The sequence below is a fragment of the Diplotaxodon limnothrissa genome, linkage group LG12 (assembly GCF_057381915.1).
Source record: "Diplotaxodon limnothrissa isolate DT_005_m linkage group LG12, D_limnothrissa_male_GT1.1, whole genome shotgun sequence".
Lineage (NCBI taxonomy): Eukaryota > Metazoa > Chordata > Actinopteri > Cichliformes > Cichlidae > Diplotaxodon > Diplotaxodon limnothrissa.
This window is the reverse complement of record NC_140607.1, coordinates 1,031,809-1,047,283: the sequence shown is the minus strand read 5'-3', so window position 1 is coordinate 1,047,283 and position 15,475 is coordinate 1,031,809. Positions and strand designations below refer to the sequence as shown.

Here is a 15,475-nt window from a genome sequence, read left to right as displayed (position 1 = left end):
CAGCTTGTTAGTGTCGGTAATCGTAGGTATTGCCCGTAGTGCTGCATTAACATCATCTAGCAGACCTTCTGAGGGTACTTCACGTAATCTTGGTAACCGGCTACGGGGGATCCAGGTTTCAAGCTTGGCCATGATCCTATTTTTCAGGTCAGTTCCTCTCGCACTCAACTCAAGTAAGGGGTCTAGCCTTAGGACCCTTACTGGATACAGACGCCCCAGGCAGGAATCGAACTTATATATATATATATATATATATATATATATATATATATATATATATATATATATATATATATATATACAGGCTGGGCCATTTATATGGATACAGCGTAATAACATGGGGGTGGTCGGTGATATTAAAGTCCTGTTTGTGGCACATTAGTATATGTGAGGGGGCAAACTCCTCAAGATGGGTGGTGACCATGGTGGCCATTTAGAAGTCGGCCATCTTGGATACAACTTTTGTTTTTTCAATAGGAAGAGGGCCATGTGACACATCACACTTATTGGTAATGTCACAAGAAAAACAATGGTGTGCTTGGTTTCAACGTAACTTTATTCTTTCATGAGTTATTTACAAGTTTCTGACCACTTATAAAATGTGTTCAATGTACTGCCCATTGTGTTGGATTGTCAATGCAACCCTCTTCTCCCACTCTTCACACACTGATAGCAACACCGCAGGAGAAATGCCAGCACAGCCATCCAGTATCCGTAATTTCAGAAACCAAGCACACCATTGTTTTTCTTGTGACATTACCAATAAGTTTGATGTGTCACATGACCCTCTTCCTATTGAAAAAACAAAAGTTGTATCCAAGATGGCCAACTTCTAAATGGCCACCATGGTCACCACCCATCTTGAGGAGTTTGCCCCCTCACATATACTAATGTGCCACAAACAGGACTTTAATATCACCAACCATTCCCATGTTATTACGCTGTATCCATATAAATGGCCCAGCCTGTAGAAATATATAAACCCTCTAAAGCTGTCTGTCACTGTGTTTTGGCACAAAGTGCTTCAATCTGTGTCTGGAAAGTACAGCGGACAGAAATGTCTGGTATGTCTGTGAAGGTTCTCAGTCATCCAGGTCATCGTAGTCAAAGGAGCTTGCAAAGAAAAGCGTCTGGACTTCTTTAAGTTGCTTGAAGGCGTTTCACCTCTCATCCGAGAAGCTTCTTCAGTTCTAATGTCAAATGGTGGAGAGTCCCAGATATAAACCTAGTGGGAGTTTCCCCCCACAGAGGGACAAAAGGACCCCTGATGATCCTCTAATCGCCTGAGCCAAGGTGGGAAACTGGGCGTGGGTCCCAATCCGCCAGAGTTTCGGGTGTGTTCATTGTGAAACCTGGCCCCACCTTATCATGCGAATTCCTGAGGTCAGATGGCCCAGGATGTGAGTGGGCGTTAAGGCGTCTGGGAAGGGATCTCAAAACTGGATTATAGATGGCAGACAGTTGGTGTCGTAAACCCCCGCCTCTGTTCAAAGATGGTCGCTCACAGTGGACATAGATGCTTCTTTCACTCCTCTTTCAAACCATCTGTCCTCTCTGTCCAAAATGTGAACAACACAAAGCAGAGTTGTTCCTAAGAGCCTACGCCTTGGATCCACTGTCAGGGGATACAGAGCAGACTTGATTCTACAGAGAGCACAAAATCACCTTTTAAGTGAAAGGATAAGACAGGTCCATTTCACCATAGATGCCCTCCAGATCAAGATCAGCCAGACCCTGCAGGAACTGGAAATCCTTCTACCCTCTCCAATCTTAGAAGAGGTTTACAAGTTTGTGGACAAGGCTCAGCGGGCCCAACACTCTAAAGGAAAAGAAAGACAACGCAGGAAATTTCACACCTTGCTTTCAAAAACACACACTCCTCATCCTGAACCTACACAACCCAGAGAAGAAAACACACCTGATGCCAGTCAGGAGAAATGGGTAAAGAACTTTTCAGACAGGATTCTCACTGAACCTGAAAAGAGAGTATTAGCCAAAGGACTCAATTTTGCCATTTCTCCACAACAGTTGCCCATAGTGGACCTCATCACAGCCACAGAAACCGCCATACGGATTAATACATTATCACAGACAGAAGCAGAGCAAATCAGGATGAAAGTCTCAGCCACGCTCTCCAGTGCCAAAGTCCCTCCGTCCAACCTCACAATACAGGAAAAGAAGGCCGTCGCCTCCCTGAGCAAAGACCACAACATCATTATTTTACCAGCTGATGAGGGAAGATGCACCGTGGTCCTAAACACTACAGATTACCATACAAAGATCACTACTCTCCTCAGTGATAACAATACCTACGAAGCCCTAAAGCGAGACCCCACAAGCAGCTACAAAAAGAAAGTTATAGCTTGCCTTCAAGACTTTGAAAAGGACAAAATTATTGACCGCCTTACATATCACCGCCTTTACCCAGGGGATGCCATACCCTGCATCTATGGACTTCCTAAGATCCACAAGGAAGCTGTCCCACTCAGACCCATAGTCAGTAGCATAAACTCAGCCACTTATAACATTGCTAAACACCTTGCTACCATCCTTGCTCCTCTCGTGGGGAACACCCCACACCACATCAAGAACTCCACCGACTTCACCGACAAGGTCCAGAAACTTACCCTGGATCCAGATGAAACCATGGTGTCCTTTGATGTAGTCTCTCTCTTCACTTGCATACCCACCACGGAGGCCGTGGAGACTGTCAGAAAACGACTACAAGAAGACAGCTCCTTGGAGGACAGGACCAACTTCACACCCAATCAGACCTGCACACTGTTAGACCTCTGCCTCACCACTACATACTTCAAATACAACGAAGGCTTCTACAGACAAACACATGGCTGTGCCATGGGCTCCCCCGTGTCACCTATTGTAGCCAACCTTTACATGGAGGAAGTGGAAAGGAAGGCTCTCGGCTCTTTCAAAGGAAGAGTACCCAGCCACTGGTACAGATATGTGGACGACACCTGGGTCAAAATCAAGACACAAGAAGTGGAATCCTTCACTGCGCACATTAACGCTGTGGATAAAAACATCAAGTTCACCAGGGAAGACACAAAGGACGACTGTTTGCCTTTCCTGGACTGCGCCGTGCACATTGAAGAGAACGGCAAACTCAACATCGAAGTTTACCGGAAGCCCACACACACGGACCAGTACCTCATCTTTGACTCCCATCACCCTTTGGAACACAAACTTGGAGTAATCAGGACCCTACACCACCGGGCAGAACATGTTCCCTCTAAGCCTGAAGGGAAAAAGAAGGAACACACACATGTAAAGGAAGCACTCAAAACGTGCGGCTATCCTAAATGGGCGTTCTTAAAGTCAGCAAAGAGGCACAGAAAAGAAAACCAGACACCAGCGAGGGAGGATAAGAAGGACAGACGCAACAACATTGTCATCCCCTATGTAGCCGGTGTATCAGAGAAACTCAGGAGAGTTTTCTCCAAGCATGACATCCCAGTGTATTTCAGACCCAGCAACACGCTCAGACACAAACTGGTTCACCCGAAAGACAAAACTCCAAAACACAGACTTAACAATGTGGTGTATGCTGTACAGTGCAGCGAGGAATGCTCAGACCTCTACATTGGAGAGACCAAACAGCCACTTCACAAGCGCATGGCGCAACACAGAAGAGCCACCTCCACAGGACAAGACTCAGCAGTCCATCTGCATCTTAAGGATAAAGGTCACTCTTTGAGGATGCCAATGTTCACATTTTGGACAGAGAGGACAGATGGTTTGAAAGAGGAGTGAAAGAAGCATCTATGTCCACTGTGAGCGACCATCTTTGAACAGAGGCGGGGGTTTACGACACCAACTGTCTGCCATCTATAATCCAGTTTTGAGATCCCTTCCCAGACGCCTTAACGCCCACTCACATCCTGGGCCATCTGACCTCAGGAATTCGCATGATAAGGTGGGGCCAGGTTTCACAATGAACACACCCGAAACTCTGGCGGATTGGGACCCACGCCCAGTTTCCCACCTTGGCTCAGGCGATTAGAGGATCATCAGGGGTCCTTTTGTCCCTCTGTGGGGGGAAACTCCCACTAGGTTTATATCTGGGACTCTCCACCATTTGACCTTAGAACTGAAGAAGCTTCTCGGATGAGAGGTGAAACGCCTTCAAGCAACTTAAAGAAGTCCAGACGCTTTTCTTTGCAAGCTCCTTTGAAATGTCTGGTAGTGTAATCATTTGTTTTACAGTGACTGTCTATCTTTTGCTCAGTTCATGGTGATTACATCAAACTTCTGTCATGCTGAGGTTAAGTCATGCTTCTGCTGTAGATCTAAAATATGCTCCCACACTTCTGGTGGGCTTAAGAGTCAATGTTTTTTAATGTTACCTTTATTTTTCTTAGCAAATGATTTAATAATCGATCAACATTAATTTATCCTGCCTTACAAAGACCTGCTGGTCACAGCTTGATGGCTTTCCATCTGTTTTCAGTTCATCCATCCATCCATATTCTTCTGCTTATGCAGGGCTAGGTCACAGGGTCAAATCCTCTAGCTTATCCGGGGGAACACCAAGGCGCCGGGGCCTCCTCCCGATGGGACACGGCTGGAACACCTCACCCAGGAGGCATCCTTATCAGAAGCCCTAACTATGTTAACTGGCTCCTTTCGGTGTGGAGGAGCAGCGGCTTTACTCTAATCCCCTCCTGAATGGCCGAACTCCTCACCCTATCTCTAAGGGAGAGGCCAGCCACCCTTCAGAGGAAGCTCATTTCTGCCGGTTGTATCCGCGATCTCGTTCTTTGGGTCACTACCCACAGCTCGTGACCATAGGTGAGGCTAGGGACGTAGATCGACCGGTAAATTGAGAGCTTGGCTTTTACACTCAGCTCTGTCCTCACCAAGATGGATGGGTACAGCATCTGTATCTGTGAGAGACCAACAGACCTCTCTGTGGATCCCCTGCTGCCTTCTCCCCTCACTCATGAACAAGACAAGACCCAGACATATTTAAACTCCTCCACTTGGGACAGTAACTCGACCCTGACCGGGAGTGGGCACTCCACCCTTTTCCGGCTGAGGACCACGACCTCAGACTTGGAGGTGCTGATTCCCATTTCCGCCACTTCATACTCGGCTGTGCTCCACCTGATGAAGCCAACAGAACGACAAGCAGAGATGAAATTCTGAGGCCACCCAAGTGGAAGCCTTCATTCTGCTGTGAACCACAGAGTAGAATAAACTAAAGTGTCAGATGCATCTGTCAGGTCTTTGATGGATTTCTTTTCCTAATTCAAAAATACTATTTCATGCCAAACTGTCAAACTGTTATCTTTGGCATTTTGCATAAAATGAACTAAACAAATGTCAACCAGTTATGTGTGTTTGTGACAAGTGCTTGTAACAAAGATTTAAAACAATTTAAAATAGTTGTTATTAATTTGTCTGCTCTGTGTAGACAAACACTGGTCCATTCCTTGAGTCAGGAGCCTTTTTATGTTTGAATGATTCACAGGAAGGCGTGTCGGTGTGAGAGCTGGTGTTTTGAAACTTATGCACATTACTATATTTCAACGAATATAAACACAAATCAAGCATTTTATTGTAGAAAAGTGTAGAAATACTGACCTAAGTGCAAAGACTGTACTCCTAAAATAGTTCTGCCTTTATTTTATGACACCTTTATCTTATTTCATCTTTTCTTTGCCTTATTCACAGTTACCTGACTGACCAGTGCTGGAATGGAGGCTGTATTTACCTGATACTGCTGCGGCGAGTCAAGCGAAAGGCTCCTCTTCCTCCCTGCGAGGCAGCTGAAAGTGTTTGTATCCCACTCACCAGTGACAACTGTGAAGACCAGCGTCGCAGCACATCTGAGTCCTCCGACAGCTCTGCAAATTACAGACGCACACGTAAATTTGGAGTGATATCACGCTCATCCTTCAACCAAGAGGACAGGCAGCGTACGAGTTCAGAAGTCCGGAGGTCTTATCATGACTACAGTTCTCATCCTGAGAATATAGAAACTAGTCCTCCAGATAACTCAGCTCACATCCTCCCCACACCTTCTAAGGAAAGCCCGGACCACTGTTCTCAGCTCAGAGCTGCTCCCCAGCGTCAACACGGTGGCGAGGCTGCCCCCCAGCCGATAAGGTGTTACAGTCAGCTGCTAGAGTTCAAAATGGATTCTTCCTGCAGTGAATATTTATGCCAGGTGAGACAAATCGGATCAATGCTCGTCTGTTAGAAGCTTCCAACGTGTTTTACTCAGTAACTGTTTCAATGAGAAGCAAATACAATCTACTGTGGTGCAGCTGTTGATAGGTTCATCTAGCATAAACCCATTGCTGGAACGCCAAGACAATTGTACTCCAATGGCAACAGCAAAACGAAAGTCACCCGAGCTCTTTGTGTGACCTCGTGCACGAGGGAGACGCCTGAGACGAGCGCTGTTCCTGCCGCTCAAACCCCAGCCACTCTCAGTCAGCTCCCCCATAGCACTGCTCTTTATCGTGGTAACATGAATATGCATAGGTTCATTAACATATGACGTCTTACACAGGCATACATGTGAACAAAGAGTACCATCTGTGTGTATGTGTGTGTATCAAGATATGGCCCTGTGAACGCCTCCTTAAAAAGCTGGTACTAGGAGTCCAGCGGTCCACCTAAACAAAAGGCTCTTATACTAAAAGAGATACAGATACAATCCTCCTGTACCATAAATCAGGAAGGGAAGGTATGACCTCTCATGGCCTGAGGATGTGTGCATATGCCAGAACACTCTGGAAGGCACACAGAGTCTGAATCTGTGGCAAGATCTGAAAACTGCTGTTCACAAACGCTGTCCATCTAATCTGACTGAGCTGGAGCTGTTCTGCAAAGAAGAATGGGCAAAGATTTCAGTCTGTAGATGTGCAAAGCTGGCAGAGACAGACCCTAAAAGACTGGCAGCTGGAACTGCAGCAAAAGCTGGTTCTACAAAGTATTGACTCAGGGGGCTGAATAATTACGCACACCCCACTTTTCAGTTATTTATGTGTAAAAAAATGTTTGGAATCATGTATGATTTTCGTTCCACTTCTCACGTGTGCACCACTTTGTGTTGGTCTTTCATGTGGAAGTCCAATAACATTGATTCATGTTTGTGGCTGTAATGTGACAAAATGTGGGAAAGTTCAAGGGGGACGAATACTTTTGCAAGCCACTGTGCATTGTCAATGTGGAGCAACCAACCAGCAGGGCAGAAAATATAGTCGTTTGCAGGGGAAGAGCTGGTGCTTTTTTGGTGATTTATCAACAGTGCCTCAATGGACCTTAACCACATGATTGCATATGACCAGCCGGTCCATGTAAGTTAGTCCATGTTTAATTAAAGATTTCCAAGGAAAGCAAGAGAGTAATGGGATAGCGGTTTAACATGTAGGTCAGTGTTGTGAGAAACAACTGGTATGTCATTCCTGTATATCATGCAAAATGTGTGTAGCTAGCTTATTTTTGCTTCTGTTTTCTACATAATTCATGTTTTTGCACATTACTGATAATATATCTAGTATGTAGTAACATTTATATCTGACTCTGTGTGATAAGTTGTTTGTTTTTTCATGTGTTTTTTTGTAGCCCAGAGATACCAACCACATCTGGAAAATGCACATGGTGAAGGGTCAGGAGGGCCTTGGCATAAAGATCACAGGGGGGCGTGGCTCCAAGCGTTCCCCTCATGGCATCATCATTACACATATAGAGGAGGGAGGCGCCATTTACAGGTGAAGTTAGGAAGGAAAAATGTATAAAATACATGGTTTAGTTTATATTTGTTGACCTCTCTCCAACCCCCTTCTGTGTGTGTGTGTGTGTGTGTCTGTTTTACAGGGATGGGCGTCTTCATGCTGGTGATGAGTTACTGATGATTAATAATCAGTCTTTGGTGGGTCTTACTCATCAGGAGGCTGTTGATATCCTCCGCTCTGCTACAGGTCTGGTCCAGTTGGTGGTTGCCAGTAGGGTAAGTGCACAAACACAGACACTGGAGGCATGAGTGAGTTTGAACAGAAAGTGAGCCATTTATTGAGGCTAGAACCATAACATAATTAAAAGGCAAAACGTGAAACTGAGACTAAAGTAACTAATTAATTCTTCAATCTTAAATATGATCAACCTATCTCTAATAATCAGCTATGTGCCACAGGCCTTCAAGCTGGCTGCAGTTAAACCTTTACTCAAAAAGCATCTCTAGACCCAGCAGTCTTAGCTAATTATAGGCCAATCTCCAACCTTCCTTTATATCAAACATCCTTGAAAGAGTAGTTGTCAAACAGCTAACAGATCATCTGCAGAGGTTTATTTGAAGAGTTTCAGTCAGGTTTCAGAGCTCATCACAGCACAGAAACAGCTTTAGTGAAGGTTACAAATGATCTTCTTATGGCCTCTGACAGTGGACTCATCTCTGTGCTTGTCCTGCTAGACCTCAGTGCAGCGTTCGATACTGTCGACCATAATATCCTATTAGAGCGATTAGAACACAGACATCACACGGGGATACAAGTCAGAGAACGGTTGCATTACAGAAAAAAAACACTGAAATATACACTACAATGGGAAAGTACAAGAGGAAAAAAAAGAGACCTCTGCTCATGCTGGGCTATAGAGGACAGCGTGAGAACAGGAAACAAAAAAACTCCTCTGCACAGAAAGCACATAAATGTCCACAGCACAACATTATAGAGCACGTGACCAGCAACAGGGTTGGGTAAGGGATAAGGAGTAATCCCAGGCAACACAGCAGCCATCCTGCCACTGCACGGGCACAGACCCGCCTCGTGTTCCCAGGAGGCTACAAGCATCGAAGGCATTGGAAGGGGAGGGGGGATGAGTGAGTGCTTATCAGTGTATATGTATGTGTGTGCGTGTCCATAGTTCAGCTGAGACAGTGTCCTTCGCCCTGCCAGGCTAAGTAAACAGTCTTCCAGCCAACCCAGGTGGCCTTGTAGGGAATGGGAAGAACAGACTAAACACAGTCGTTATCAGGGTGTTGTTGTTCGGCTCCGGCCTTGAGCCCACAGCTGGCGCCGAAGGGGTAGCCGCATTATGATGGTAATTTTTCTTTTGCAAACAACTCGGGAGAATTTCAAGCTGTTTTTAACACTCCGACACTGGTCTCTCAATCTCCCGTTAATAGCTGCGAGTTTCTCCATGGTGTTATTTACCTTCAATTCCATGGTCTTTTCAGTCTTTCGCTCACATAGCAGATTCTGAGACCTCACGACCGCAGCCAACTGATCCGCGATGTAATCCAGCTTCCGCCCAGAGATGTTGTTCCGAGTGGATTCTTCCCTGATGTAATCCAACATACGCTCAGAGGTGTTATTCTGAGTATTCACTGCGGCTGTAAGCGCCTCCAAGCTCTTAACCATGCTGCATTCAGTGAGCCCTTTCTGAGAAGCCGCACCTCGTCCCATCGTTTCAATCCCAGCGGGCAGCCTTGTGGGGGTTTGAACAGCTGGTTCCGCTTTCTTAATTCTCCAATAAATCAGGGCCAAGCCAGCTCCGATCAGCAAGAACCCTGTTATCATGGTTCCGAATAGGTAGATATCTTCAGCGTCCTCGATCGACAGTCCCGCCAGGCACACGATCCTCCATTTCTGGAGGAAATCAGCCATCCTACGTGCTGTTTGTTTGTACTTATGTACTAGCTTAGACAGTCCTTGCCAAAGTGGGTTAAAATGTCTTGATGCATGCTCAATCATCCAGGTAAGGAAATCCGAAAGGGAAAAGGAAATTTCGGGGTCCCAGATTTAAGCCCTGTGGGAGTGTCCCCCCCCAAGAGGGACATGGACCCCCTAATGATCCTGAAGAAGCTTCTCAGATGTGAGAGGTGAAACGTCTTCAAGCAACTTAAAGAAGTCCAGATGCTTTTCTTTGCAAGCTCCTTAAACTAGTATGACAGTAGTAGGCTGCATTTTTGAAGGTTTTGTAAAAAATAAGGTTTGCATGTACACATCCATTGTTGTCCTTGCAGGAGGATTCAGATGTAGGCTTTGATCCTTTTCCATCCGCCAGTCTGCCAGACCTTGTCAGCACCTGCAGCTCCACTTCATCCCTGTCCCAGGATGCTCACACCAAGACTTCCAACAGTAGCACCAGTCTGCACAAGTCCTACATGGTACAAACAGATAATATGTAAAGTGAGACAAATCGTTTTTTGACCTCTTGCTGAATTTGAAAGTTTGCTCACTTAGAATAGAAAGTTTTATGGTAGTTTTATTTTCACTGTGAGGGAGAATATCAACCAACATCCAGGAAGACACGATTTGAAACTTATAAATGAATTTGAATGTCACTGAGTCAGTTAGTAGTGACTCCAGTAGTCAATGCTACCAGAGTCAAATGTTACAGCAGCTCATGAGTGAATGAACAGGATATAATTTCTCCCAACACTTGTATGTAGGGTCAGGGCTTTCACCTCAGCACGCAGGCAGTTCTACTGAGTCGTGCTAATGACCTGCTAATTGTATTCAGGTGTGTTGCAGCAGATGGAAAAGTTTCAGAACAGCGGCCCTCGAGGACTGGAGTTTGACAGCTGTGGTTTAGAGAGGTTCTTTCGACAGCACATGTCCAAGATACACGATCATAATTATAATATTTCTGTCTGAGTCAAAATTGAACTGAATTAAATCAGGACCCTGAGAATCAGAAGTGAAACCCCAAATATAACAGTAAACTTAAACACTGCTGCAAAAAAGATGAAATTAGTGTCGCAGAAAAATCATTAATCTGGTGATTTAGCACGCAGCGAGTGCGCTCGGTGCTGCTTTTAATATCTATGGTGACGGCTGCACTTTACAGTGTTAAAGCTTTGAACTGAAGTGTTAGAGCGTCGAGTGTTACTGTCCCACAGTCTAATAACAGAAACACAGAAATAGCTTTAGTTTTTTGGCAGATCAGTAAAATGTATTTTACTGTCTGAACAAATATTTGTTGTGTGTTCCTTGGTAGGTGCCAAAGGAGTGTCAGATGTTCATAGCTGCTTACAAAGAGCGTGTGCGTGTCCTTGCAGGTTGATAGCCTGGAGAAATTGGAAGAGCAAAGTCAGGAGGAAACAGCCCAAAGATCCTGCTGCGGCCCCACAGCCACGAAGCTGTGCAGCCGACCCCAGGGTTAGTGTTTCACAGAAACACACTGCTCAGTAACAACAACAACAACAACAAGATTTTAAATGTTTCTCTCGACCTAGGAGGGAGCACTCGCCTGGAATCAGTGGGTGAGGATGATGAGCTGTTTGTGGCTAATGGGACGAGCTCCTTTGAAATGGTGGAGAAGCCCGGCCGACGTAAACACTCCCTGCCTCAACAGCTGGACCCGTCTGGAGTGAGACAGGTCAGTCAGTGTCGCAGGTTCTTTCTCCCAGTGTTAGATGAAAAATGGCATGAGCGCTTACCTGAGAAAAATAAATCAGAATGATAGCCTCTTAATGTTGTGTAGCTAGATATACATTAACATAGACCTGTAACGTGTAACAGGAAAAAAGGTATTTTCCTAACGTGTGAAAATGCAAATTATGTCAGAGACTGAGTGAAAGGTCTCATCACTATGTAAATAACTGTTTGGAAATTTATTTGTCAGACTTTGTTTTGCTTCATTCAATTTCCAGGAATATCAGATCATTAAGAAATCAGCTCGCTCCCTGAGCACTGTTCAAGTGGAATCTCCATGGCGACTGGCCCAGCCATCCATTATCTCCAGTATAGTATTAATGAAAGGTCAGGGCAAGGTAAGTGCACTCATTTGGCATGTGTACATGAATAAAGCTTTGAGCCTCTGAAAAGACCCATCTCTCTGCTGTTAATGTGTCCTTACATGATTTGTTAGCATCTGCTTGTGCTGTCTTTCTTCTTAATGATGTAAGTAATGAAAGGGCTCCCACAGTTGGCACAGCCGAAGCAGAGCGGACAGAGACGGATAGATGCAGCATAGACGAACAACAATAATGTTATAAAAGACAGATGAAGAAAATATGTAGACTATACAAAGTAGAACACACACACACAAACATATATATTTATTAATTCCCCTCTCGCGCCTGCGGGCGGTCTATCCTTCAAGCTCGGCCCTCTACCAGAGGCCTGGGAGCGTCCTGCTGTGCAGTATCTTTGCCTGTTTGAATGTTTGACGTGTTGGCCAGTTTGGCCAGTTTGGCTTGTCCATGATGGCTGCTTCTCCTCTCTCTCAGGTACAGCCTCAGGGTGCTGGAGTTGGTGTGAAGCCCTCCATGCATAGTAAAGACCTTCCTTGTCTAGATGCCAGTGGTTTCTGTCTCCTCCTTTAGCCAGCTTATTATCCCAGCAGGTTATAATAGTAGATGCTGTTCGCCTCTATCTGGTTCTTACCATTCAGTGGACTCCTCGGGACTTGCCTTACTTTATATAAGTATATAAGTATAAGTATTTGGTGATTGCAGCTTTCTTAGTGACCTCTTCGTGGCCTCTTCGGTTTTCCTACTTACCTGTAGGGTCCCCAGGTACTTGTAGCTGCCCTCGATGTATGCAATGTTGATCCTCTCAGTTCTGACTACCTTCCCTCTCTTTGATATCATCTGACTACACTTCTCCAGTCCGAATGACATCCCGATGTCATTGCTGTATATCCTGGTGGTGTGGATCAGTGAATCGATGTCTCCTTCACTCCTGGCATACAGCTTGATGTCATCCATGTACAGGAGGTGGCTGACAGCTGCTGCGTTCCGTAGTCAGTATCTGTAGACAGTTTTGTTGATGATCTCACTGAGGGGGGTCAGGCCTATGCAGAACAGCAGTGGGGACAGAGCATCTCCTTGGTAGCTCCCGCACCAGTCTGTCAAGCTAATCAAGTTCGCAGATGACACCACCGTCATTGGGCTCATCTCGGACGGGGACGAGTCTGCCTACAGGAGAGAGGTTGAACGTCTGGTGTCCTGGTGCAGCCACAACAACCTGGTGCTGAATGCCCAGAAGACAGTGGAGATTATTGTGGACTTCAGGAAGCACACAGCCCCACTCCCCCCCATCATCCTGACTGACACCCCCATCACCTCTGTGGACTCATTCCGCTTCCTGGGTACCACCATCACCCAGGACCTGAAGTGGGAGCCCACCATCACCTCCGTCATCAAGAAAGCCCAGCAGAGGATGTACTTCCTGAGGCAGCTGAAGAAATTCAACCTGCCAACACGGACGATGATGCAATTCTACACTGCAATCATCGAGTCCATCCTCACCTCCTCCATCACCGTGTGGTACGCTGGAGCCACTATCAGGGACAAACAGAGACTGCAGCGTGTTGTGCGCTCTGCTGAGAAGGTGATTGGCTGCAGACTCCCATCTCTGCAGGACCTGTACACCTCCAGGACACTGCGGCGTGCAGCCCGGATCTCAGCTGACCCTTCTCACCCTGGACACAGTCTGTTTGACCTGCTCCCCTCAGGCAGGAGGCTCCGGTCCATTCGCACCAGAACCTCTCGCCATAAGAACAGTTTCTTCCCCTCTGCTGTTGGACACATGAACAATAACCACATGATTGTCCCCGCCACTAACACATGACCCTACGCTGTGTCACTGCATCATTTCATGTTTGGCACTGATCACCACCTGCACTCATGTATATATCTTTCTACGTAGCACTCATAATTCTTATTCTCATGTATATATCTCATGTATATCTCATGCACATATCTTTCTTTCTACATAGCACTTTAATTCTTATTGTCTGCACTGAAGCACCGCAGCAATTTCCTAATGTTGTAAACCTCAACATCTGGCAATAAACCCATTCTGATTTCTGATTTCTGATTTCTGAAATATGAGCTTGAAGTTGGCCTCTAGTGTTGTGCGCCACATCCCCATTGAGTTCCTGATGAAGGCTCTTAGGGTCCTGTTGATCTTGTATAGTTCTCAGCATTCCAGGATCCATGTGTGGGGCATTGAGTTACTGGCTCTCTTGTAGTCAGTCCAGGTAGTGCACGGGTTGGTCAGTCTGGTCTTACAGTCCCAGGCGACTGTTCTGTCTATCAGTAGCTGGTGTGTCACCCTTCTCTTTCATATGAGTGCTGCCAGACAACTTCAACCAGCAGGCGTGAACCATGTCAGGGCCTGGAGCTGTGCAACTCTTCATACTGGAGGCCCGTTCTTGGATGGACCACTGTGATGGTCACTGGATCTTGTTCAGGGAGGTTTGATCTGCTCTTAGATCCAGTGGCCACTGAGCATTGCTGTTATGGGTTGCATCCTTCTCCTGTCTGCTCTGGCTCCAGTTCATGTGAGGCTGTTCTCATATTGTAACTCTCTGGTGTACCTCTTCAAGCTGCTGTCTAAGGCTGTGAGCATTTACTTGGCAGTTTTCAAGGCCTCGGGTATGGACAGCCTGCTGTACTTCTTAGGCGTCCCTTTCTTTATCACACCTTTCTGCAGCTCTGATAGTTGGCTAACTTCATTCTAGATTAGCTCGAGTCTCCTTCTCCATGGAGGGCACTGCTCCTTGCTGCTGTTCGTCTTAAAGCCAAACATCTTTGTGATCCCTGCTGCTGTGCTGTAGATCAGCTTGTTGGCTTCCCTGATGATCCCAGTAAGGACTGCCTGTAATGTTGCATTCACTTCTTCTTGTAGACCTTCAGAGGGGACTTCACGTAGTCTTGGTAGTCAGAAACCTGGACCCTCCCTGACTGTGGTCTAGTTTTCCAGCTTCACCAGGTCAGCTTCTCTTGCACTCAATGCACCTCTCGTGGGCTTGGTACAGGTGACAGTGATGACATCTCCCCCTGACCTGAAGCCCTGGTTCCCCTTTGCTGTAGCACTTGTGTTGTACCTCATTAGTTGGGATTAGCAGTTCCTTCTATGGAAGGCTGGAACACGGAGCTACTCTTTGTTTCACCGTCAGTCTGGATGTTGGATATCAAAGACTCCAGAGGTCCCGCATCCTTTCATGTAACCCTTTCGCTGCGTAGTAACCCAGTTCCCAACAGTTTTAGTTTTTCTTCTCTTAGCTGCAGAGTACTGTCTCAGGATTTAAAAGCATTAAATATAAAAACATTATATTTATTGCTGAAGTTTATCAATTAAAACAAAGACATCAGACACTAATTAAAAACTTTAAACCCTCCTATTCTCCTGCAGAGAGGTCTGAGGGATTTTCTATGTGTTGACCTCTAATCTGCACAAGTTACCGTGGTGATTTATCCCAATAAGAAGTAAATCAGCTTCTTCTTAGAGAAGACCCAGGGTTAACCCTGAGGTTACCAGGATAAACCAGATAGTACAGGGTCCTGTTCCAAATGTAGGAAACTCAGATTTACTGTTCCAGAAAGAGACCTGAACTCTGAGTCAGTTACCAGTGTAACTGAAACCTTAACCTGCTCTCTGGCAGATTTTCATCAACAAACGATGGATGTGTTTCTGACTCGGAGCAAACTGGTTTGTGGAAGTTTATGCACAGAATCAGAATCAGAATCAGAATGGGTTTATTGCCAGAT

At 45.8% G+C, this 15,475-nt stretch overlaps 1 protein-coding gene across 1 annotated transcript in view; it reads left to right on the top strand.

The window, feature by feature from the left end:
• Positions 1-15,475, top strand: part of pdzd2 (PDZ domain containing 2) — a 101,176-nt gene that overhangs the window by 45,281 nt on the left and 40,420 nt on the right. The window contains exons 5-11 of the mRNA XM_085367010.1: positions 5,695-6,190; positions 7,597-7,742; positions 7,849-7,981; positions 9,995-10,138; positions 11,033-11,132; positions 11,210-11,352; positions 11,627-11,746. Of these exons, the coding sequence (XP_085223136.1) occupies positions 5,695-6,190; positions 7,597-7,742; positions 7,849-7,981; positions 9,995-10,138; positions 11,033-11,132; positions 11,210-11,352; positions 11,627-11,746 (1,282 nt within the window). The remainder of the gene's footprint in view (positions 1-5,694; positions 6,191-7,596; positions 7,743-7,848; positions 7,982-9,994; positions 10,139-11,032; positions 11,133-11,209; positions 11,353-11,626; positions 11,747-15,475) is intronic.